This window comes from Anguilla anguilla, chromosome 3 (assembly GCF_013347855.1).
Source record: "Anguilla anguilla isolate fAngAng1 chromosome 3, fAngAng1.pri, whole genome shotgun sequence".
NCBI lineage: Eukaryota > Metazoa > Chordata > Actinopteri > Anguilliformes > Anguillidae > Anguilla > Anguilla anguilla.
In genome coordinates this window covers 50417789-50443700 of record NC_049203.1, presented here as the reverse complement: position 1 = coordinate 50443700, position 25912 = coordinate 50417789, and the positions used below count along the sequence as shown (strand labels likewise).

Here is a 25912-nt window from a genome sequence, read left to right as displayed (position 1 = left end):
GTGTGTATGTGTGTGTGTGTGTGTGTGTGTGTGTGAGAGAGAGAGAGAGAGAGAGAGAGAGAGAGAGAGAGTGTGTGTGTGTGGTACTGCATCAAGAGCCAAGGCCCATGTATTGTACTTTCTATACGTGGTGCCACTTGCATTGTTCGTCGCTTAGTGCATGCAGTATGTGTGCAATGTATGCAGTATATGTGTGATATGACAGCTTTATAGTGTCTGGAACAGAACGTCCGTGATATGCATTGATTATTATTCTAATGCATTTGAAATATATATCTATAGCCGTCCTGTTTTTGGATGAGTTAAATTAATTTAATTGCCTGGCAGCTACCCTGAATATCAGGAATTTATAATCAAAGCAATACTAATAGTAAGTGCAATGTGACTGCTGTTGTTGGTGATGCCAAAATGTGTTGAGTGAAATTGCACTTTTGAAAAAATACAAACATAACAAAGGCTTTTAAGCAGTGATTGCTGCTTTCTTTGTATTGCATCTCACAGTAATTATTTTGCATTCTGGGCACACGGCTTAGTTAATGAACTTGAATCAGGATATTGCACAGTCCCAGACCTCAGTGCTGAACTCTGCAATTCCTCTTAATTGATATCTTCTCCCCAGTCTCAACCTAGACTGGGACCTCATTTCAAATGCTGATTTATAACCGAACATTGATTACTCTGCAAATGCCAGTACAGCTGATGAATACAAATTGTTTACAAATAAAACTTCATCGTAAAACTGGCCTTTTAAATCTGTGTTTATTTAAGATGCTCCCCCCTTTGTCATAAAAATGGCATCTTACAGATCTGTTATTCGATGCTTAAATGTGTATCTGGGCAAAGTGTTGACTGAGCTGTTGTATTTAACATAGCGCAACATTGGTTATGGGTGTCCCCACTTTAACTGGGGTAGGCTTTGTTATTCCTTTCAACGCAATGGTGATGTCATTTCTACACTGACTGTATGGCGAGATGCAAGCTATATTTGCAGTTTGTCTGGAATAATTTAAATCGTTATTGTAATAATTTCAATTTTAAATCTATCTGCTGAAATTAAGTTCTGTTTCACCCGTTTTTTGATGAAAAAACAAACAAATATATGAGATACAAGGTTAATAATTTGCAAATGTAGAAATTGTCTGAAAAGGATGATGTCGTATGCGACTGTTGTCAAACAGTCAAAATCTGTTTTGGCGAGGGTTATACTACCTTTCTTACAACCCAATAAATGTTTATTATTTTCACAGTTTGTTGAGCGCTGAACTGGAAAAAGAAATGGCTCTCCATCTTTAGTCAGCTTTATTCATTCAAATAATTTACCAGACCACTGTCTCATTTCCAGCATGATGTATTTACACAGTATTAGTAAAAATCTTAGCTGACCTTGAATTGGCCTTGAGGATGTGATTGCATGGCACACAATCTATCATCCAGCTAGTGTTCACCTAAATTATATGAGTGCCTTCATTTCAATTTCGAAAACAGCACAAAAATTTAATTGCTACCTCTAAGCAGTGACATTTTAATTTATATGTTGAATTGTGTTCAAAAAATTATCTTTTTAGACAAAGAAAGGTTGTTACTCTAAAAATATTGTTAATTCTAAAGGATTCACAAGCTGAATCTCAGTATGAGAAAGCAGATATGAGTTAACCTCAAATTGTGAGCATTGCCATTCTTTAAATGTTATGATAAAAGACATGTGAACAAGCCATTGGCCATCATTCCAACAGCCAGTCATTGTTTTAGGCATTGCATTTCCAGAAGTATGATCATAAATTTGTGATCAATACAGATTGAGATAAAAAAAATAAAAAAACATAAGTAAAATAAATGTCTATTACAAGTGATCCCTCCTTCCATGTGTGTCATGAATGCTATTCAATAAGTGAATTCAGTTTTTTGCACTGATGCAATATGCCCAGTTAAAATACTGATTGTACTGGAGGTTAAACATACATGACTCGCTACTGTATCTCCTTTGCAAAATGTCCAATATTGGGTTTTGGCACAGCCTTAAATTTAAATTTGGGTTGTATGTTTGAAACTTAAAGCTGTTTCATGATATATAGGAGATTTAACTGCTCTGGCCCAAGCTTTTGCAAAGCCATTGATAAGGCTATGAAAATTCCAATGAATTTTTAAATGTATTTAGCAGAGACAGTGTTTAATCATATCGGACATGTGTAAAACTTGACTGCAGTCTACAGAAGTAAAATGGTCAAACGTTATCTCTTTCATGAATGGCACAAAAGGTGATTATCATATTAAGATTCCGTGGAAGCTCTGAGAACATAATGAGGTACATTTAAGGGTAATGATTATAGGTGGAGGCTAACAAATGCAGGTCTTTGGATAGTTTGCATATTAATTGCGGGCTGGATAGAAGCTTGCTGTGTTCCTGCTGTGTCAGCAGCGGCATTGAGACCCCTCACTCTTCATGAATCTCATTGATAAACGATTTGTCTGACTTTGATCATGGGTCCTTTCAGGGCAGAGCCTGAAATCCAAATGAGGCATGGTGCCTCAGGTAAACAATGCTAGTCTTTATCATTCCATACATATTTATTTATTTATTTATTTATTTACTTACTTACTTACTTACTTACTTACTTACTTACTTACTTACTTACTCACTTACTTACTTATCATCTATCTATCTATCTATCTATCTATCTATCTATTCATTAATTTATTAATTCATTCATTCCTTTGGAGGGGTGGGGGGTGGGGGGAATGTGAGTTTTTTTTTTAAAACTCTAAACATAATGCATTGTTTTGAAAATATAATTTTGCATTAACAAGGAATCAATTAAATGCATCATAAATACCATTGTACATTTATGTGTACAATGGACAATGTTGCTGTTCTGCCTTACATCCTTTCATCTTCATTTAGAGATAGTTTACATTTTATTTGCTCTTAAAGTATGTCCTTCTGAAGACAGTGATTGTAAAAGCACATAGTTTTTGTAACTTCATTAGACCATAGGTACACTTTTTGTACAATCATGGCCCTTGGTAGTTCTAAGTAATTGAGACATGCAAAATAATTATATAAGCCAAAATGCGACTACCTCCCTACAACCAAAGAGTTGCAGTAATCACCATCCAACAGACAAGATGCTGTAAACCTAAATGCATAATAATCTATAAACCACTTATTCTTTTCCATAGTACACTGACTAGCAAATGTAATGTAGGCCTTGGGTTGAACTATTTCAATGTGTTTTTCACATCAGTTTTTGATGAAAAAAAATGTATATATATATATATTGTTTGAGAATTTGAGCTGAGTCTTCAAGGTTCTTCTTGTACTATCAAAGGGAAATATATTTTTATTTAGTAAAAAAAAAGGCTACATTTGATTACCACGACCTTTTTCTCTATAGAGAATAGATTTTTAGACCCGCTGGTCTTTTTGTTATTATTTTTTTATGATTAGGCCCACTGGTCATATTATATTATGTTTAGGTCTATAACATCTATTGTATTTCATGTTAGTAGGCCTTGACAGATTTGCTGCTTTTTACCAGGATATCTGTATTGAATGTATAGCCTATGCAATCAATATGTCAATTTCAGAAATGAACAATTTTTTCGGTTTTATTTGGTCTTGTTTTACACAGTCATTATGTGCACGATGATGGTGATTTGCCTGTGAGGCTCACAGTCGCAGAAATGATGAGCAGTGCAATGTTGCAGTTACTTTTCCAAAGATTTAGACCCAACACCTACGCTACACTGTCACATATGCCACACTGTCACATACACTACACTCGCCTCTGCAGGTATTGTCACTACAGAGGCAATACCTGCAGAGACGGGTTGCTCACTGGCAGCTCATTAATCATAAGCATAAACATCTGTTGTGAACTAAATTTAGAAATTAGGCACTTCCTTTTCATGTTGTTGCCATAATTGGGGTTGCAGGATGCTTATGGTTCATAGTCCAGAAAGAGAGGGGAATGTTAAAGGCCATAAACAGGTTAGGGGAAGTGGGGTTCATAGTCAGGTATGTGTGGTCTTCCAATGTTCTTCAAATTCCCCATTTTTAAAACCCCTCATGTTGTCCCACCCTCAGTCTAGAAACAATAGCTGGATGGAACCCTCTCTTCATAAATTCAGCACAGCTATACTGCTTAAAATGAGTAAATGTGTCTTGAAGTTGAAATTATCTCACATTTACTATGCAAGGGGCTCAAAATACTAGGGATTTTGAGCCCCATGAAAAGAGATCACATTGGGTGCCACCACCCCAGGAAATTTGATATTCAAATATTTTTTTTCCTTTGGAATCATCTTAACTCCAATAACCCCCCCCCCCCCCCCACCCATACCACATGAAGTTTATTTGTGGTCATCTTGTAAAAAAATGTGAAATATTTATGAAAGTGAACAGTTGTGATAAATATCTAAAATTTGGAACATTGTTATGCATGTTGCATACATATAGACATTCTGTATATCGCACACATGACTGTATAATGTGTTTCACTTGTTCCAGACCTCCAGTGGTTCATAAACAACTTAGTCATAGTCTGAGTGAGCAACTATTAAAATTATGAAAAAAGAGTGCTGCAATGGTGGTACTGCAATGGCCATTTCGTGGTCTTATTCAGATGTGGGTTACATTACATTTTGCAATGATGATCAATCAGTCAGCAGTTACAGTAAGCTACATCCTACTACCCTGACATTGGTGGCAAATAACTAGTTTAAGCACAATGACACTTTGGTTGTTTCTGGGGTGTCTACTCAGCCACAGGAGCACCGGAGACAACAGAAGCCTCAAATCACAAACAAAGGTGCAGTACAGTTTGACTGTATGTAAAATATAATAGCCATGACCCCCAAACTGCAGGTGTCCCATAGAAAAGTTATTTACAGAGTGCTAGTGTGAGTCCTGCTGCCTCCGGGGGTCCGGGTGTCCTTTGGTCTGTTCAGCATGGGCAGTGCCCTCACTGTTAGGCTGACCCAAGCATGGCCCTAACAATATGGCAGCAATAAGAGGCAGGGCCATTCCTAATTTATGTCAGATTTCCTGTCTACTCAGCATTCTGCGGTATGTTTGTCGGTATCAGGGATATTGTAAAATGAATGGGATTGTATTCCATACAAACTGGGCCATGCATCTCATGGGAAAAGCGAATAGGGACAGCTTTGCATGTTCCACAGTGGATGTCTGACCACAGCCCTGTGATGTATTATTCATTATGCATGGTATTTTGATAGTGCTGTGGTTAACACTTATGTGTGATTTTTGATGTCACAGTTTGAAGAGCGTGCATGAGTTGATGCAGTTCAATGACAGACTAAAATAAAAATGGCATACCCTGGGATGTCCTCAGAGCAAAATGCTATTAATAACGAGTTATGACAGAACACTGGTTATTTATTATACTGAATGAAGGTCAGAGCCTCACTCCCTTGTGTATTCATGCCAGTAATGTTGTGAAATGGACTTAACCGAGGGCCTTTTGAACCTAAAACAAACTGATGGACTTAATCGGATTCTAAGCAGCTCATCTCCGGATTACCACACACCAAACACACATTAACTGTGAGGTGCTTTAATTAGAGATGTTTGCTATCTGGAAATGGTTTTCTTTTTGTTATAACCAGTGCAGGTCATATTATTGCTTCAGTGTTCAAATATTTGTCTCCCCCTTTCCTCTCTTTTCTCTGTCATCCCTCCTTCCCTCCACCACACACACACACTCTCTTTCTCTCTCTCTCTCTCTTTAACTCATTTTTTCTCTCTATCTGTTTCTCTCTCTCTCTCTCTCTGCCCTGACTCACTGTCTTGTCCTTTCTCTTTTGTTTCTCTCTCCATCCTGTTCTTTCTGTCCGTCTGTCTGTCCGTCTGTCTCTCTTCCTGCAGCCTGGCAGCATCAAAGGAAGCAGCAGCTCGAAAAGCCACCACTCCGATGCCCCCCTCGGAGTTCCTGGACAAACTCATGGGAAAAGTGTCAGGTTACGATGCAAGAATCAGACCAAATTTTAAAGGTAGGATTAGCCACAAAGACACCATTGGATAACGCAGGAATGTCGCCAGACATTGGACCCTGAGGGCTATAGATACCTTAAGAGCAAAATGTGCTAAAAGGTCCAAATTCTGATTGTGTTTTTAATGATTACACTGAAAAATTATAATACATATCTAAATGAAATATTGGACAATGCAAAATAATGAATAATAATTTTTGGGATGACAGCCAAATTTGTTTGTGGATATTTGGCATATACTGGCATATATTTGGCATATACATTTGTGATATACTGGCATCTAACAAGTGTCTTAAATGTGTATGTTGTTGTGCGTACTGAAAAGACTGTTGTTATTGTTTGTTGCTTATTGTATTCATTTCAGTGGTGTTTCTAAACAATACAGTGAATAATTAATTGAGAGCACTTGTATGGCTGCTTCCAGACTGGCGACATTCCTGTACATAGCCCTGAACAATGTTTCAATATCCTGAATGTATGTCTTGTGGACATAGCAGTTGAAATATGTGATCTTATAGCCAGCTGTATGACTACTATGATACCTCAGTACACACACTGCAAAAGACACATCAGGGGTATCCTTATAGTGAATGGAGTGTAACACAGTCCAAACCCCCCCCCCCCCCAACAAAAAAATGTAATTCCTCATAATGGCAACCCTCCAAGATAATGAAATGTTTTTTTTTAACCTTCAAACTGAATTTTAACAGGACTGCACAATTAACCAATAACTGCAAATTTAATTTTTGTAGTTTCAGTATTAATTTGTTATGCAGGTATACCCAAAATTCAGGATCATCCTGAACAAACACACCACACCACAACTTTGGTTGCAGTGGGGCCATTCAAACCTAACATCACTCAGTCACTGATGACTCAGCTAGTATTTTTTTAGTAGACAAAAAAGCTTATCTGTGAGAGATGGTATTACTGCACTATGCTATTTAAACAGCTCCTTAATTGTGTAAATAACCCTACTATTTATCTTAAACAAGTGGCTTTTCCTGTTCACTTATTTTCACCCCTTGAGAGACATGTCATTTCTTCAGTTTCAATAGAATACAATTAAATTTTATTTGTACGGTGCTTTTTACTGATGGCATTGTCACTAGGACATTTTACAAAGGAAACAAAACTACTATAACCATTCTACTCATACTATAACTGATGCAAGTACACTCCCATAGAAAAAAATCCACCCTCTCTCAATTGATTTTATATAATGAATGATATGATGTAAACAAAAATGGCACACATCCAAATATTTAAAACATTATTTACTGAAATGTAAATAATGGAAAACAAGAAAGTTGCACAATGAATGATAAAATAAAATTTTTAAAAAACTGTTAGCGTCCATAATCCGTGCACAGTTCTGAAACTGAGGCTGCTGTCTCTTTCAAACACTGCAAGTGATGATTTATTTTTCCAGCTGAGAACATGAGGATATATTCATGAAATTGGAAGTCTGACAGTCCCTATTTTATTTTCTTATCAGACACTGGATACACTCATACGGTGAAACAGTCGCTGCGCTCGAGCACTCAAGCAGCGTCTGTCAGAAACTTTACTATTCTGGAGGGTTGCTCTCAATAAAAACCAGCTAATGTGATAAGAGGTTTTCACCTCCTCCAAGACCACAGGCAGTTCATCTCCTCAAATTAGTGCAGGTCCTGTTAATGTGGTGGTTTCTGCAACAGTGATAAAAGGAGGAGGACTAAAAAAAAAGAAAGAAAAAAAAAATCAAAGAATTGCCTGAAGCTACGAATGTGCCAGCATGGGTAGAATTTACACTGATCATCACTGAGTCTCGCTGTGGGAATTCTTTACAATTCACTTAGCAGGATTTTGTCCTGGAAAAAAAAAAAAAAAAAAAACCGGAACGGAAGTGGCACATTGGTGTACTGGAGACAGCCCATGTAGCGGTTCACCATTATGGAGCTCTGATCCATGTTCAAATTACAGCCAGGCTTGCCTCTGTTGATGGTTAGAGTACATGGCACGTGTGCTTAAATGTTGCATATACTTTTTGATCAACGCTGCATCGACAAATGTTCTGGGCATTTGTAGGGTAAGCCAGCCTGCACACCCCGCAACCCCTGCCTCCCTCCCTCCCTCCCTCCTTCCCTTGCTCACCATAATGTTATCCCTCTTACCGTTGGGGTGTCTTGGCAGATAGGTCGGAATAACAGGGGGTGAGGCAAATTGGGATTTCTTCACCTCGCAGTCAAAGACATTGGACAAAAGGGAGCTTCCCCCATTAGCGGGCCGGGCTAGGTGGGGTTTCGGGCCCTGGGCCGGAGTGATGAATGGCTGAGACCCAGCTGCGCCTCGGCTCTCCTCTTTAACCTTGTCCCTCCGCATCCGTCACGGCGACACACAGCAGGACCGACAGCCACGAGGTCGAACAGGCTCCCCCTACCCTACCCCCACCAAAAAAAACCTCGCTACCGTGGCTTACTGGTTCGGGTGGCCTTGCCTCTCACCAGCCAAAGCCCCTTTAAAAAGCTGTCATGACACGTTACAGTGATGATCAGTGTAAGGCTTTTAAAAGAGTATGACTTAAGTCACCTTGCCTCTGAATGGGTTTTTTGAAGACGAATGTTCATTCGTAAATATACAGTCTGCTGCAGTATATTTACCGTATTGCTTTTCTTTTTGGATGTTCTGAATGTTAGTTACTCCTCTGCTTCTCTTCCTCATTCATGTGTTAACCTATAGAGATGAAAAATGATACGCTGGTGGAACTTGACATTTATTTGGTGTGATCAGCACATGATTAATGGGACGCTAATGGGATTAAAGGGAGTGTTCTAATTAATGGGAGTGCTGTGTTCTCATACAAATGGCAATGGGAAAGAGTAAAAAGAAACACAGTCATAATCTTGCTAGCTTGGGGATGACTGAAGGCAAAACAACTGCTATCTCTAATAAAAATAAACTCCACACTTATGAACTCCACTCTTATCTGAAGACAAACCATAGATGGAGATACAGCAATGACTCAAAACTGAACTCCAAAGAGTGCCTTGGATCAATTTGCCAGAGCAGGTCTACTTAACAGGCTTTTATATAGTTATATAGTTATCTTTCATATAGTTTATTGAAACACAGTAGTTTGGTTTTTCCAGCAGTTTATGTTAGCAAGAAATACATTATAATGTTGGATAGATTGTCTTTGTAACCTTACTGGCAATGTCTCAAAACTTACTGGCAAAAAATGTCTCAAAAAATGTTGTTCTAAATCTTTTCCCCCTAAGGTCTACATTTCCTTACTGGAACTTACCTCTGCTAACTTGCTGTCACTAAATGGGCAGTTTTATTTTGTCTTTTGTCTGGAATTAACATAAATAAGCATCTATTCTGAGTAACAAACTACATTCAGTCAATGCAGCACAAATGGAGATTATGTAGAATATGTACCATGCCAATGTCCCACAATCTGCCCAACATCTCATAGAACCCAAGGGCTGCAACACGTTTCCATAACTCAAAAACAGAGAACCAAGAACACATTGGTTCCTCGGCCTTGAGATTCAGGGATAGGGCCGAGACTGCACTCTGCATAGTCAACATAAAAACAAACTGTATGACTCAGCTTAGCTTTGATGAATCTGCCCTCTTGGAGCAATGTGATGTCATTTATGGTCTCCTTTGTCACATCCCACTAACAGTCACATGGTCAAGTGGCAAATAACAGTGGCTGGGCCCACATTTCTGGCACAAAAAACAAGAACACAATGAAAAATCAAATCAATGTGTAATGCTTAGTCAGGCTTCTTAGAAGCATACGTCTATGTGTGTGGGTGTCACAAATTATGAATTACAGTCTATTCAGGGCTCTCTAAATTACTCTGAAACTCTTTAAAATATGAGGGAAGCTAAAGCGCTTTTCCTGCAAGTAAAGGGTACTAAATGTTGGGTATTGTAAGTATGGGCATGATGTGTCCATCTGTAGGACTCCAAGTGGCAGATTGGGTCAATGTTTCCCTGCAAGGGAAAGGTCTTACCTTCATTTGAGAAACATTTGAATATTCTGAATATTTCATTTGGAGGTGAAGCGTATTGAAAAAACTAGCCACTTGTTTTGTCAGTTGGTCCTGTCTTCCTGCTCCCTGTGTGTAGCTACTGTATGGAGACACATTATAAAAACTTCCATGTGCTTGAGAGAATAAGCTACATGTTTACCTGTTGCATCATGGGTTACACTGCGGTATTGTGAGTGAAAAAAGAAATTTGAATAACATTTGAGAGTCAGTGCAGAATCTAGGGTGGTGGGTTAACAATCAGTGGACTGCAATTCCAAATTCCGTGTGGGGTACTGCTACTGTACCCTTGAATAAGGTTCTCAGCCAAAGGTGTTTTTCTGCTTATGTCCAGCTGTTTAAATGAATGCAGGCCTTCATCCTGATTAAGGATGCAAAGAGAATGAAGTATTAATTGGATTATGAAGGTTGATGATGATGGTATTTAAAAAAACCTGAATTCTGAGTGCCTTACTATTTTTAAATCATCACAAAGGAAACTATGCTGGTCCACTGTTTTACATTTCTTTTATAAATGATGAATTGTACGATTAACTGTACCATGCATCTTGTAGCTGAGTTGGCTTTTGGTTTCTTGTTTACCCTCTTTGGATAATAGGTCTTTCTAAAATAGCTGACAAAAGCTTTGAAAACTGTGTTGAAGAAATTAAGCGTAAACCAGTTTTAAGACTATTGCCTTGTTGATTACTGTACTTACCGTAAGCAAAGTATTCGACTGAGTATGGGTTCAAAACATGGAAAATAAAATATAGAGGTAAAATTGCTTTAGGTAGATTTGGTCTGACTTAAGTCACATATTGCAGTTCAAGGGCATGTAAAATGGTTAAAATAAATTGAAATAACGCTTTCTATGTAAATATGAATCTTAAGATTTTTTAATTGTGCGTTTTTAATAAATGTAAATTTATCTACACACACATACGCAAACACATCCAGCTGTAGATGTGCTACATACTACTGTATGTATATATGTCTGACGATTCTAGCCACCTTATACTCCAACCTTAACTTAATATCTGTTATTAATTTCTTGAACACATCAGTTCATTAAATTCTGGGTAACCTGTAATGCAGTCAGTTTGACAAAATTGGTCATTTTGACCATTCATAAAGCATTAGATTAGCATATGTATGGGCTCAATAACTGTACAGTACACAGTATGCTGTAGCAGGAAATAAAATAAAATAGTTATAAATAATGTGGTCGGGTGAACGTTCTTGTAATGCCTGGTGCACACTACAGGACTTTGGCCCTAGCTGATCCTAACTGATATTGAAAATGGTAGACCCCATACTCCAAAGAGAGAATTTACAGAATTTTTGTCTTTCAGTCGTCAGAATGCACCCACTCGACAATTTGCCCAAGACGGCGCATCATACGCTTAGCGTTTATGATCATGATCAATATGAGTCTCGACTTTGGGATCTTGCAGAAACTTATGTGATCCAATGAAACATCAGAGTATAACAAACATAGACAGATGGACAGTCAGGCATGAGTTTATGTGCTTCAATGCTCCTAGAAGGAGCTAGGAGCGGGGAGCTAGGAGGCTCTTCTCGCTTTCTTTCCATGCATCCTCCGATGGGTGGAGCTAGGCACTAGGATAGAACACAAGAAAAGGAAGCAAGGAGGTAAAAATAAGCAATTGGAGTGCATTCCTTGTTTCTGTTGATGTGAGTTCCACTTCCCAGTCAGCTCAGCTCTCATTGGATAGGCTACAGTAGATTCCTGCTGGAAATTCCATCGCTGTTCCCCTCACACTGCAGGTTTTCAAAAAATTGATGATTGATGCAGTATTTACAAGCGTAACTTGGCGGGATGGCATACCTGCCATCCCAATTCAAAATCAGGGTGACCTGGGCCACTTGGGAGGGTTAAGATTCTGTAAACACCCCACAGTGCAGGATAACCTGGGCAGAAATGAGTTCAGATCAGCCTCAAATATGGAATCCCCCCCTTGATTGTTAGGGGGAGTGAATCAGGCCAAAATCAGCTCGATTGTCCTGTGCTGTGCACCAGGCATTAGATTGGAACATAAATCTTTAGTTGTTATTCATTTGGAAATTATGTTGGAAAAGCATAGCAAAACATAAACCGTTGGATCCCGAACACCACTGATCGTCCCTTCATGCAGTTTATTGTTCTTGCCCTTTGGAAATTAATATGTACAAAGAGTAATTTTGGGCATTGTATTAACTGAAAAATGATAAACATTGAACTGATTTGAAAGAATGGTATGCTAATGAAGATAAATATATAAACTATAAACTATAAAGTGCTTATAAACGCAGAATAAATCAAGCATTATGCAATTATTCTTTATGAATTATACGTTCAGTAATTTAGAGAGCCCTTATCCAATTGAAGTTGAAAATGTGAATACAACATTGTTTGATGGGATATCATTTGTGCACTGTAATGTTGTCACCACATGGAGCCCATGGAATGAAAATCCATGTGAAGGATTTAGAACAATCCAAGTCCTGTACCTACATAAATAATATAATGATTGTATTATGTGTTTTTGGCCAAATAACACAACATTTTGTTATTGTTGTTGAATATAGATCCTCAAAAATGGATTCTTCCAGATCATTGCATCACATCACATGTTCAATTTCTAATAGCTAAGCTATTTTTAAGATTTTTAATTTAAATAAAGTAAAACTATGATTATATATACAGTATGTTCATGCAGGGTTACACAGGTAGCAACATGTACCATTACATATTTTGAAAATATTTTATTTGAAAATATGATAAAGGGAAAAGAAGTGCTAAGATTGTCAAAATCTATTAGAACTGAAGGTTACACAAAATAATGAAATACCATAGTCTTCTGCTGAGAGTCTTGAGCATATTAGTCCTATTTTATCTCTTTAATTATATTACCTCATGCACGGTGATTGTGCGAACCATTTACCATTCCCTTTGTATGCACAGTGACTAAATAAAATATTTTTTCATAAATCTCTACCGCCAAATTGGAATATGCATTATCTAAATTTCCTGAAGTATGGAAATTCTCCACCTTCCTGTTCAAACGCCATGGGAAATGGTTATAAGGGCATGCCGCTGTCTGCCAGCTCTCAAGCTGAAAGACGAAAAAGGAGAAATGCCGGGCGAACGATGCCAGGCAGATTTAAGTGAAGCCAGTTTGACATGTAGTGTTTGCATTCCTCTTCCCCCCTCTCTGTGATAAACTGCATTTCTGAGCGCATTCCGCTAACCCGCCTTTGCCTCCCGCGACGGAGTATGCATTGCAACCCCATCCCCCCCTCCCCCTTTTTTTCATTTCTGTGCATTGCCTCCTCTCCTGCCCGCTCTGGCGTTTTTGACAAAAAAAAAAAGACAAAGTGCATCCCCCTTCCTTGCCGCTCCTGCCTCTCGTATGTTGGCCCTGATCTTCCCTGCCACACACTTAGAAATGCTTACAAGTGTTGGCGGGTGTAGTATTAAATAACCTAGCCATGCTTCTGTATGCTTTATTTTTCTCTTTGGTTTCCTCAATGGGAAACACCACCTGAATTCTTGCTGTTAGAATATGATGTGTTTAATGATGATCTTCTTTTTATTAGACCCACAAGGCACCAAATCGGAAGCTTCACACAAGAAAGGTACTTTTTTATTCATCCCGGCATATGAGGGTGCAGCAGGAGGCAATCTGAGCAGGGCCCTTTCTAACAAATGTGTATACAATGTATATACAGTATAAGACTGCAAGATGTTAACTGTGCAAGCCAATGTGTTTCTAATACAGAAGTGATGTCAAGTGCCTGAAAAAAAACAGTAATATAGGAGATGGCAACATTTTTTCTAGCATCAGCATTTTAATTTTACTGAGATGTGAATGTGCAAAGAAATTTTAGAATACTTCTCATTATCGTGGCCATAAGTCATAGAGTTAATTTTGTGCTGCTAAGCCTTCTTTCAACCTTAGACGAAACAGTAGAAGTGTATCTCTCGCTGATGTGTTGAAAAAGTGCAGTTTGAGCATAACTTTTAACCTTGTTCATAAATTTTGCTGAAATTTAATTTAGTAATGAAAATCCTGGCATCTGCTCCCAGACTGACATTTGCGTGTTGAGACAGAGAGGTTCACTGAGCAAGCAATCTCATTACAAAAATCAATCGAGTAAACAGTAGTGATGAAGACAACACCAGCGAATTTCTCTGAAAGCTGTTTAAATCAATGCATATAGATATGATTCCATGAACATGTGATTTCCCCCATAAAAAGAGAGAGTACGAAATAGGGTTATTCGTTCGAAGTGGAGTTAATATTGCTACGTTTTTGTGCCAAAATGTATGTTTCCAAAATGAAGCGGCCCGAACAACCAGCACACAATGAACTTGGCATTTATTCTGTGCAAGAGTCTGCCAGGCAGAGCAATGATTAATTCCAGTGTGACAGCCTTTCAGGTGATGTCATGTACTGCTGATTGCTCACCATAAGGTCCAGAACCAAAAATAAAGTGCAGCAGGTCCTTTTCCCCTTCAGGGCAATATTTAAGGTAAAAATGTAGAACTTTCTCTAGTTTTGCATTACCTCCCTAGAATCTTATTTAAAGGCAATGCCTTGCAAAAATGAACCATATAAATAGCAATACTGGTGCTTATGCATCTTTGTTCCAAAATTCCAAAGGTACAGAGTGATGAAATAGGAAGAGGCATTATGTAGCAGAATATTGTTTACCCTAGAATCAGATAGAGAAAGATGTTCATATCGATTAAATAAAATGGTGGAAATGAATGGGAAAGTACAGAGTAATTTGCAAGATGCTAAATAATGTTTAATTTGTTCTGCTGCGGTTTGGTCTGATACATATGAGTCATTTGTTAATGGGCCATTATCGCTTGTGTCAAATAACCTGTGAGGTTTTTTAACATGAACTCCTGAATTCAAGATGGAAAGAAATCAAGATGCGTTCTCGGAGTAATACATTTCTTGTTCTCCGTCCTTTTTTTCTTAAGGGCATATTGACTGATTTGAAGTCTGGCTTGGTCAGTTTGAAGCAGTATGTGAACACTCTAACAGCAATTCCATCACATCAGGATGCTAAAGCAAACCGAGCCCATCAAAAGGGCATGACTGTGATCGTTTGCCATTTCACTCAAAAATACGTGCAGTAAAAAAGAAAATGCATTTAGATTCATTTCAGGCAAAGCAGTTAAAAATAACCTCACACCTAATCAATCCCTCATGAATCATTCTATACAGAACAGTGTCGCAGATAGAAACATCCGCTCATAGTTTATTTTACTGGTAATCAATGAAAACACCAAATACCACAGGTATCTAAAAAACAGGTATCTATGTTCTTCATAATACCAGGATGTTGTGCAGAGAATTATGTACCAATAGTATATATTTTCAAAACATTGCAAAGAACAATTGAAAAAATGCAACCTGTAGCCAATCTAATTCTGGCATGCAGAAATTAACAGTTTGCAAATGAATACAATTTAAATGAATCTTCCTGGTCTGAAAAAAACAACCTCAGTTAATTTGAAATTGCATCAGGATGCAAAGCACTTGCACGTTAACAGTTTTAAAATGATCAAATATGCAAAATATTAGCAGTCATGATCTTAAAATGAGACATACAATTCAGAGAAAAAAAACAGAAGACACTTTGTGATTATTTGTCAAAGCTTCATCCAAAGCTATCTTATTGACTGTCCATAGAGGCTTGGGTTTGACACTGATGAAGTGACTTACAGCACTATACACATCACAATAGCATACACTTATAACACACAGTGAGCCGACTAAAGCTTAATCACTAATGGGACCAAATGAGCCATTGTACAGTGAAAAATGTTTTTATTAATACACACTGCTGGGAAGTGCTCACAAGAGAGTTTAAAAAATGAGACATGTCACTAGTCTGACAGAACAAAAGCCAGACCTGGACTCAGAGCTTTGTCAAATAATGATTACTTTTTTATATGTACTGTATAAAATTAAATAATGAAAAATTGTTTGTTTTTAAATGTCAAAGTAGTTTTCACAAATTACAGTATAATATCTTTTAAGATTTGAGAACACATTTTGTGACATTCAAGACCGCCTACACCATTTTTAACTTATTACTGATGAAGATTTTTTTTTTAAACAGGTGCGTTCTAACTATTCAGATAAGGAAAGCCTTGTTTCTTTCAAGCTGATATCATCAATAGCCTTCAGATGCATACAATTTAAGAACCCCAGAAGGCAACTGTAAAAAATGGCATTCCTTTAAAACAGTGTTTAAAAACACTTTCTTTTTTAATATACTAAACAAATACCAATATCAAAAGTAAATTTGCTTTAAGACAGGTGCTTGTTTGAAGTACATAAAGCTTGCATTTTGTACAAATTGTATTCATTCAAACATGATTTGTGATTAGAATGGCTTCCTAAATTGTACTGCCCGTGGCCCATTGCAGTACTCGCACAGTTCCAGAACAGGACTGCTCACTAAAGCTTTGTTATTCTTCTGATTTATATGTCTATTTTTTTATTCATTAGTGTGTTATTCTCAATCATAACCGTAGTTCCTGCCCCACTGTTATTCACACTAGCACACACATCCTTCAAAACGTGTAGAACCACCAGCCCGTTAGCCGCAGTTCACAAGCTATCCTGAATGGTTATTGCCTAGGAGGGAGGTACACTGGCTGTGTTGCAATCCAGTTATTCTCTCAACCCACAACAATGTAATTTGGTGTAATCCCTTTGAGACCCACATACAGTATATCTTCATTGCCATCTTCAGTGTAGGTACAATCCATTAATGTGGCAAGTGAGGTGCACTCCTCTGTGATCATCATGTGCCAAATAATTACTTCTGTCAAGTGTTGTGACCATTAACCACTTTGTCATGTCTATAAATGAAGCCAGACTGATAGATGCAAGTGATATAGTTAGCTATAGGGCCTAGTAGTTGGCATTTATTTTTATTGTGGATAAAATGTGTGTGTATATGCACATGTGAGGGAACACACTTTGTAAAGGATTTATAGTTACAAAATAAATAAAATTAGAAAGGGGAAAATGTCCAATGCATTCACTTTATGGTTCTGTGATTCAGAGCAAGAGCATAACATATGTGCCTGCCATAGAAATTAAATTCGGTTCAGTGGTGCACATGCCCTGTCTCCACATCTTGTTATTGGAGAGGCTGTTTGTCAACATGTTCTCTACAATTGTAACTTCATTCCACAGTGCTCAACTGAGTAATCTTTATCCACTTGATATAATTTGGCAATTTATATATAATATAGTGTATGTAATATTAAAATTGAAAAGAGGTAGCTGATGATGTTAGCTACCATTATTCATGGAGATGTTTGAGTCATATTACTCACTGTATGCTATAGGTTAGTGGCTATAGACTGTAATAAAAAAAAGACATGAATAAAATAAACATCCTGCAAAATTACACTAAATTACTGGCAGCATGGTAGCCAGTACATTACTGTATATTTATAATACATTTGCTGTAATCCAGATTTACAGAAGACATGACAAGAATTACAAAAAGAACAGCAGAATGTGTTTATAAATATATTACAGAAAGTTATTGGTTGCAGTTTTCAGCCATTTAATTTACATGTTACATGTCCTCTACTGCTTCCTAAATTTACATAATTTCATAATTTAATAAATTCATATTTATACCATGTAAAATTGATAAATTGATAGTAACTTGAAGGCATACATTGCTAATATGTTTAAAATTAATCAGTCCTGGGCATTAATTATTAGTTTACATTTGGGGACATGATTAAGAGGAGGAATTTAGTTGAGTAATGTTTTTGTTCTTTTGAGGCTTCATAAAATTCTAATCAAGAGAAAAGTGAAAGAAACAATGCTCATTTCACTTCCACATTCCTGATCTTTCAGGCCAGAAATTAACCTTGGGCATTACCAACTCAAGGCATGGTACTTTGTCGAGTGACATTCATATTAAGGAGGGTTGGAAACCCAGGTTATGTTTGCATTCCTATAGCACAGCAGTCAAATGCTTTTTGGAACGTGATGTTAAGGATCCAACTTTGTGCCTGAATAGACTGCATGGACTTTCTCTAGTCTAGCACTTTTGAATTTAATTTCCTTCAGTGTTTCCCCCATATTCCTTTGGCAATACTTTATTTGTCTTGTGGTTTTCTGGAAAAAAATAATGGCATCACTCGGAGGACTAAAAATGTGCAATATATTGTGTATGCAATACCAAATTGACTTTATACAAGCACTTATATTTGCTTAATGTTTATGAATATTATGCCTTTATGAAGAATATTCCCTTAACCCAGAGTGTTCATTTCAAGCCAGAGATCCTTGGCAGGTGTCTGAACTGTTTCACATTTAGAAAAGGCAAGAGCACAGCACGTAGGCTGTCTGTCATCTCCAGCGTACTTGCATATTCTCAAGAAAGAATTCAAGAAATTATAGAGCATATGCAATTCAAAAACCATGCGTGATTCAAAAGTTGACATATGGACCCAATAGAATTTGAGTGGTATATACAGTAGCAGCAAGTAATGAAGCAAATTAACCTCAGTTATTTTGCAGATGAATTCAAGTTTAATTTTCCTTGTCTAAACTGAAGCATCCCTACTCGTAAAATACACAAAATGTTTAAAAAATGGACCAGAGTGCAAGAAGTAAATTCAGTTTCAAATTGCTGTTCCGTTTATTTGTGTGGCAGGCCTGGGGCAACTTGCTAACAGACAGTGATGGCCTTGGTTGACCTCTGTGGCCAGGCGGCTTACATCCTAGAAGTCTATAAAATCAGTAAAGTTTGAAGATCAAAATGCCATTGTGTTTAAAACATGGCTGAATAACAGAGTGTATAGATGCTAGCTAATTATAGGCACAGTTATGTACACTATTTAATGCCTATGGTTTCCATTCCTAGTTCTGGAGAGTCTTGAGAGTTTTTTAAATGCCTCTAAAAACTGTTAAAATGCACAGACATTTACAATTAATCAATTAATTCTGTAGTGCGAACAAATGCTTTATTAGAGCTTGAGGCTCACACAGTGCATTTTAGAAAGATGTTACACCCTTGATGCTGTAGATGAGAGAAATTTGAAAGATTCAAATGACAGAAAAAGAACTCTGGCAAATCCAGATATAAGAATGTTGTCCTTAAATATGTCCAGTGGAAAACAAACTACAGCTTTATCCTGTTGCAGCTATTCATCATATTTTGTTGCAACATTACAAAGTGCACAAGGTGTACATGTGTATCATTAATTCCCATTAGCTACTGGGCATTCTTGTAGCTAATGGCACTTAATGATACTCATATTCATTAGATGGCCACTGGATCTTGTATGCTAACTAATTGGATCACTGGCTGGTAAACAAATGTTAGATAAATTGATTGTGTGCGAGTACCTAATGAGATAGGCACCAAGCAGACGGCCAGTTGGTAAGCTATAGTTTAATCGCTCTCAGATGAAGGCTATTGTTCAGTAATGTGTTTTATTGACAGTATTGATAAAATCTGTAAGATTTGCGTCTTTTTAATTCATATTGTGAACTTTGCAAGATATCTCATATAACATTACCTTTATATATCAGTTGTAAATGAAGGGGAAATGTATTGAAATCAATTAAAAATACAGCTTTGGAAGATAATTGTCAAACAGCACTGTTGCACACATACCAGTAAATATCCCATGTAAAATGTTCCTGCATCATATGTTGCCTACAGTACGTGCCAGCCAGTATCTTAACAGTTGATAAATGTCACTGTGGAGGTGGCAGTCTAATATTTTCCTTGTATAATGTTAGGGAACTCAACTTGTAACTCAAAGGTTTTGTGTTTGATTGCATGCTGAGGCAATGCTGTTGTACCCTTGAGCCAGGTACTTAACCTGAATTTCTTCTGTAAAATATCCAGCTGCCTAAAAGGATTGTATGTAAAGAAAATTTAATCTGTTAAAAGTTGTTCTGTATAAGCCTGTCTGCTGAATGCCAAAAGGTAATGGAACATTTATGGGCATGAAGTACAAAACCTGGAGAGCTAGCTAACCTGGGGTCTTTAGCTCCAATTTGTGAAAGCTTGATATTACAGAACATTTAGCCAAATGTATAACAATGGAAGGATGTGTGAAAATATCCAGTATATACAATGCATAGAGTGACTGCGTTTTTTTAAAGGCCTGGTGCATCCCTTTGTCTTGGCAGTTGAGAAAGTTACGATCAGCCAAATAGTTCACTGAAGCTCTTTACATCACAGTAATGATTTTAGCATATGTATACATTTGTTGCGCATACAAACTACAATGTTGACTGAAAAAACTAAAAGAATAAATGCTACTTTTTTTTCTGCAGCTAGCACCATTTCCCATGTTTGTTCTAACCTACAGTATATATATATTTTTGAATTCAGTCTTAAATTGAAAAGAGCATTTTACATATACTTGCAACACACCATAAAGTTTATACTTGCTGAAATTACCACCAAATACGAAAACAAAATAAATAAATAGATTTAAAATAATAAGAACAAATTAGCAACAAATGAAAAACATTAAATAAATAAATATTTTGAAGAATAGTAATAGTAAGAATAATAAGAAGAAGAAATATACTATTTGCCCATTTTTTAAAGAATGATGGAAACTAATGTTTCCATCAGAGTACCTTAGACTACTTTAGTTTACCAGCAATGTACTTCATCCTTTATCCACAAGGAACATCATATTTTAAAGATTGACACATTAATTAGATTTTTTTTCCACATTTCATAGGAGGTTAGAGACCTCTTTGAGCTCAGGCCACTTGAGAGCTGATATAAGTCACTTTGAGATTGAAAGACTGAACAATATCCAGTGATGTGCACTGATGATTATTATTTTCTAAGCTGCATCGATTGTACCGCATAACAGTGGTAAAGGATAACATATTCCCATTGTCTCAATAGAACTGAGAACGTTTGTTGTTTGTTCATATCTTTGACTATTTTTTGTCATGCTTAGCGTCAATCTTTTTCCTTTTATTATTCCTCTTTGCAAAATGCACCTTGATAGCTAATCCAGTGTAATCAAGCCCCGGTCACCTCTTCTCAATTCCCTATTCCATGCCATGGCCCTGGTATCGATTTACGTCTTTCTCCAGCCACACTCCTCCAAGGCTGTCATGTCACCCTATCAGTCACAGCTAGCCCGAGGGGAGGGAAAGGAGCCTGGTAATTTAGCAGTCTGCCATTACTTATAGGCGCGTGGAACAGCCGGCTCGGTGTCTCTCGCTGCGGCCGCCTGACAGCCCGCTCGGCTGCTCAAACTAGCCTCGCCTTCGCACTCACACCACTCCTGTATTTTAATGCCTTTTCACCACATATTGAGATGCATTCTTACCATGCGGATACTGCAATTGCTTTGATCTAGCCTCTGAAAGTTGTTCGGCGGTTCCCTCTGTCTGAGGTCTGTAAAATATGTGAGAAACCTTTTCTTTGAGGAAGGAAGAAATAGTTCTGTGTGTAGAACCCGAGGTAATGGTGCTTTCTCACAGCCTGATCATTTGATGCTTGTTTTCATAAGGAATCTCTGTTTTCATATGTCTTGTCAGGCCTTGTCAGATATGTGGATGATTTAAAAAAAAAATCAGATTACCTTATATAGAGCAAATTCAATTAAAATACAGATCCGTGAAGACTATTTGACTCTTGACAGATCTATATTTTAATTTAATTTGAATATATGACAGTTGATAAAATATAAGTAGAGGCACTGTGGGCATCACTGAGCTAAAAACATCACTTCTGCGTATAACTAAAACTATGCTGCCACATTCTTCTCCCTTGTGGCCTCCGCATCGCATGCAGGTATATGGCTGTTATGTAGCAGATCTCTAATTGGGGAGCCACATGCAAAGAATTAGTTGCTTTTGTTTGTCCTTGTTTACTCAGTGGTTACCCCGTTACTGTCTCTCCTGCTGTGAGTGTCTCGTGGACAGCGCTCTTTGAGCATCTCGGCTATAAACCCTTCTCTCGGGTCCGTGCATAATTAGTGACCCGGTGCATTCATGACTGAAATCGGAGGACTCGGAGCAATGACACGACTGCCCGCTTTCTCGGTAATGAAGCGTAACGTCGTATTTGTTATTGAGTGTATGAAGATTGTGCGTCCTACAGTGGGCTGCGATGTACTCGAATGCTCCGTGCCAACAAGAGAATTATACCCGTGCGCAGCAATGTTGTACAAGCTTACACTGCTGCCCTCTTTTCAGCTTCAGTAATCCCTAAGAAAGCAAACAGTTCTGTCGACCTTTGAAGATCAAAGCTGTCTGGGGTTTCTCTTTTCTCTATTTGTTCTGATGCAGTGTTTAGACACGGTATAATTTGCAGAGTTAATCTCATATCCATTAATAAATATGTACTTATACAAATCTTTGTCTAGATATGACACTTAGCTTATAAATAAGCATATGCATTTATATTAAAAATAGAATTTACCAAAAATTCAACTATAAATAACTTGGTCGGTAATAGCTGGAGAGGGAAGTGCACAATTATTGCGTGCAATTTAATATGCTAAGTTCCATGGGAGAAAATGTGCTCACGTCATAGAAATAAAAATCCAATTAAAGAGTTTTGCATTTGGCAACAAATATCATGTTTCATCATTTAGAATATTGTTGCTTTAAAACCATGAATAACAAAGCAGAATAACGTTGTGTCTGTCATTTGAAGGTTACCGTGACTACGTTGCACTCATTCATCTAACCCGTTCCCCTGTGCCATCCTGAACCAAACTGTGATTAAATTGCTTGGGAAAGCTACAGGAAATTGGAAAAAGCAAAGAAATATGTCAGAAGTTTTTCTTGGTGATCGCTTTTGCTTATAGATCTATTACCCAGTTTTTAGCCAGGGGGACAGATTGAGAGAAAGAGAGTGTCATGCTTATGGGTAATAAAGAACACCAGTTAATGAATTTGTATACATATTTACATATAGCAGTTCAAAAATATGGTCGCTGGGCTGCGCTCCAATATTAATCATTTATGAATGTATTCCTTTGTCAAGAATTCCCATGCTGAAAAAACATAAACAAAAACAAATGTGTTGGTTGTTTCACGATATTCTGAATACTACATAAAAATGAATTAGGAATAACATAAATTGCTTGTTGTCATTTTAACTGTGTCCTAGTGAATTTGTTTCAAATGGCTGAGTCATGTTTTGAAAAAGCACCTTGTGAAATTGTGTCATGAGCATGTTGCAAGGGTTTTTATGTGCTGCATTGTACATCAAATAATTTATACAGACCCAGACATTACATGAATTTGACGTTTTATTGATCAGAAGAGTGAACAAAGAAGTAAAACAAATTATATGCAGATGGCAATATATGAACAAATATAAACTGACAAACTATTTACAGAACACATAATCGCACAGAAGAGAAAACAATTCATTGGTTTTAGCAAAATCAAAATAGCATCGATGTTAACAGTAGTTTATGAAGGTTAATGTGCATAAGTTAAGATTGGATAGCATTGGAAGGAAATCCGTCTCACATTTGTAGGCACTGGGCCTGAAGAATGGCCAGCCTATTGCGGCATTTATATCTACAGTCTTGACAGAGAAAGCTTTGGCTCACTTTTCTGTCCAGCTTGGAGGTATAAAATTAATCTAACCCTCCCTGAGCATTTGTGGTATATATATATATATATATAAGCACAATAAAAAGGAGTTATGGCTTTGACTTCAACTTATAGGTAAAAATATAAATATTTAATGTTTTGGAGTCATTGTGGTTGTGCTGAAGGCAGCTGCATTGTGAATGTATTCAATATAATTTAATTTCTGATTTATTTAACAGAATCCCCTTGCTTCCCTCTCATCTCCCTCAGGGTACATTGAGCTTTGCTTAGTGATAAATCAGTTTCTTCATCACATTAAAATGGGTGAAAACATTAAGATGCAACAATCTGAAATATTGTATATCGAACTCTAAACTCAAACAGAGTCAAAACAATAAAGATGAGGTTACTGTGAAATACTAAACTGACTTCAGCAATATTGATTATTTAGCATGGCTTTATTTAAAAGGGAAAATATAAATTAGAAATTCCTCTTATGCTTCAATAATACTAAATTACACTTAGACATTGCACATCACTAATCTATATTAAACATAGTTTCATAAAACTTGAGCAAAACATAAACGGTAGGTAGCAAATCTATTTAGACAACAAATTATCAGCGTTACAGCATGGAAATGTTCTTCTTTATACTACACATCAATGTTTGAGGACAGTGTACTAAATTATTTGCACTTAATTGATATTGGCTGCATCGTGGCTTTGATTCAAATCAAAAGGACATAAAGGCCACTGACAAGCTACTTGAGGACAAATAAGTGTGCTATAATAAGTCCACATATAATTGTGGACTTGGCTATTTGAGACAACAGTGTCATATACTGTACATAGTCTCCGATGCTTCCTCTTTGTTACTTAATTTTATTATGATCTTAATTTTAACATTGAAAATGCTCAGAATTCCCTCCCATTCCATTCTTGAAGTGCCAGATGGATGAAAGTGCATTATCAGCAGTAATAAATCATGACCAACATCTATTAGCACTTAGTCTTATCAGAGCAGTGGTACAGCACAGAAATTAAGTTTTGAGAGGAAGAGGAGCAAGCTGCAAACGGCCCTGTTTTCATGGCTTTGTTTGCCCGGCACATAGATTTGTGTGGCATAAACATATACGACCTGCGTGGTGAGTCGCCCTGCTATGACAGCTAATGGGCGCGGCGTCTTAGTTTTGCTTCTTTATTAATTTTTCTCCTCACGCTCTGCTCCTCCTTGCGAGGACATAAAGAGAATTGCAGTGGCTGGGAGGACATTTGATTTCTCTGCCCGTGCGTCACACTCTGCATGGCAAGCCAGAAAAAAAAAGAAGGAAAAATGAAAAATGATTACATTCACTTACTTGTCTTCCTCCGAACGGAGCGATGTTACCTTTGCCGTCCAGAATCCCGAATAGCAATGCACAAAATCCCATTTGTTCAGGGGAAATATCAATAAAAAGTCTGTTTGCTTTGGTGTTTTTTTCCCTATGGTACTAATCCCTCTGTAATCGTTATTTGAACTGCATGAGTATGCGTACATATAAATTACACCTGTTTCAAATGTAAATATGTTTGATGAGATTAAAATGAATATTTTGATTGGGATTATTGGGATTTATTTTTTGCAATAGAAATTAATAGGAAATCTAACTAGTTAGTGAGCGCTGAATTCATCTGACACTGAATTTTGTACCTACAATTTCCATGTTGCCACCAAAACATGTTCACAGGACTGAGAAAGAGAACGCAGGGCTATGTGTCGATTCCCATAGATCTGCTTAAAAGGTCAGCTGTGATCTCTGCTACAGCCTGTCATGATTAACATACTGGTTGCCCTTATTATCCGAAGTGCTGTAAAATAGGGTATGCACAATGTAGAGCACCGGTTCTCAAGTTGAATCCTGGGGGACCCCAGTGCATGCTGGTTTTCATTCCAATTACATACAGTATACACCCCCAGAATTTTAACAAGCTGTTCATTTTTTAAAATTGCACTTTTCATGTTTTGGTAGATTACCTACTCTCTTAAGCCACATTATGTTAGAAATAGCTAGCATTGCCACAAATGAATTAAAGTCCCAAGTTCGCATTATGCTATATTGAAAATGGTTGCATAAAGAAAAGCAAAATAGTTAATGAAATAACTGATAAAATTAAAGACTAATGTGAATCAGCAAGGTCTTGCACCTAATTGTATAAAGTGTGGACACATGGCCACCAAAACTAATCATTTGGTACATACTGAAGAATTCAAAGACAAAGCAAATGATAACA

At 37.2% G+C, this 25912-nt stretch overlaps 1 protein-coding gene across 2 annotated transcripts in view; it reads left to right on the top strand.

Moving 5' to 3' along the window:
- Positions 1-25912, top strand: part of glra1 (glycine receptor, alpha 1) — a 57193-nt gene that overhangs the window by 1508 nt on the left and 29773 nt on the right. Inside the window, exons 2-3 of one of the 2 annotated variants that reach the window (XM_035407448.1) lie at positions 5885-6009; positions 13635-13673. In XM_035407448.1, the coding sequence (XP_035263339.1) occupies positions 5885-6009; positions 13635-13673 (164 nt within the window). The remainder of the gene's footprint in view (positions 1-5884; positions 6010-13634; positions 13674-25912) is intronic. The other variant, XM_035407449.1, reaches the window with a different exon arrangement.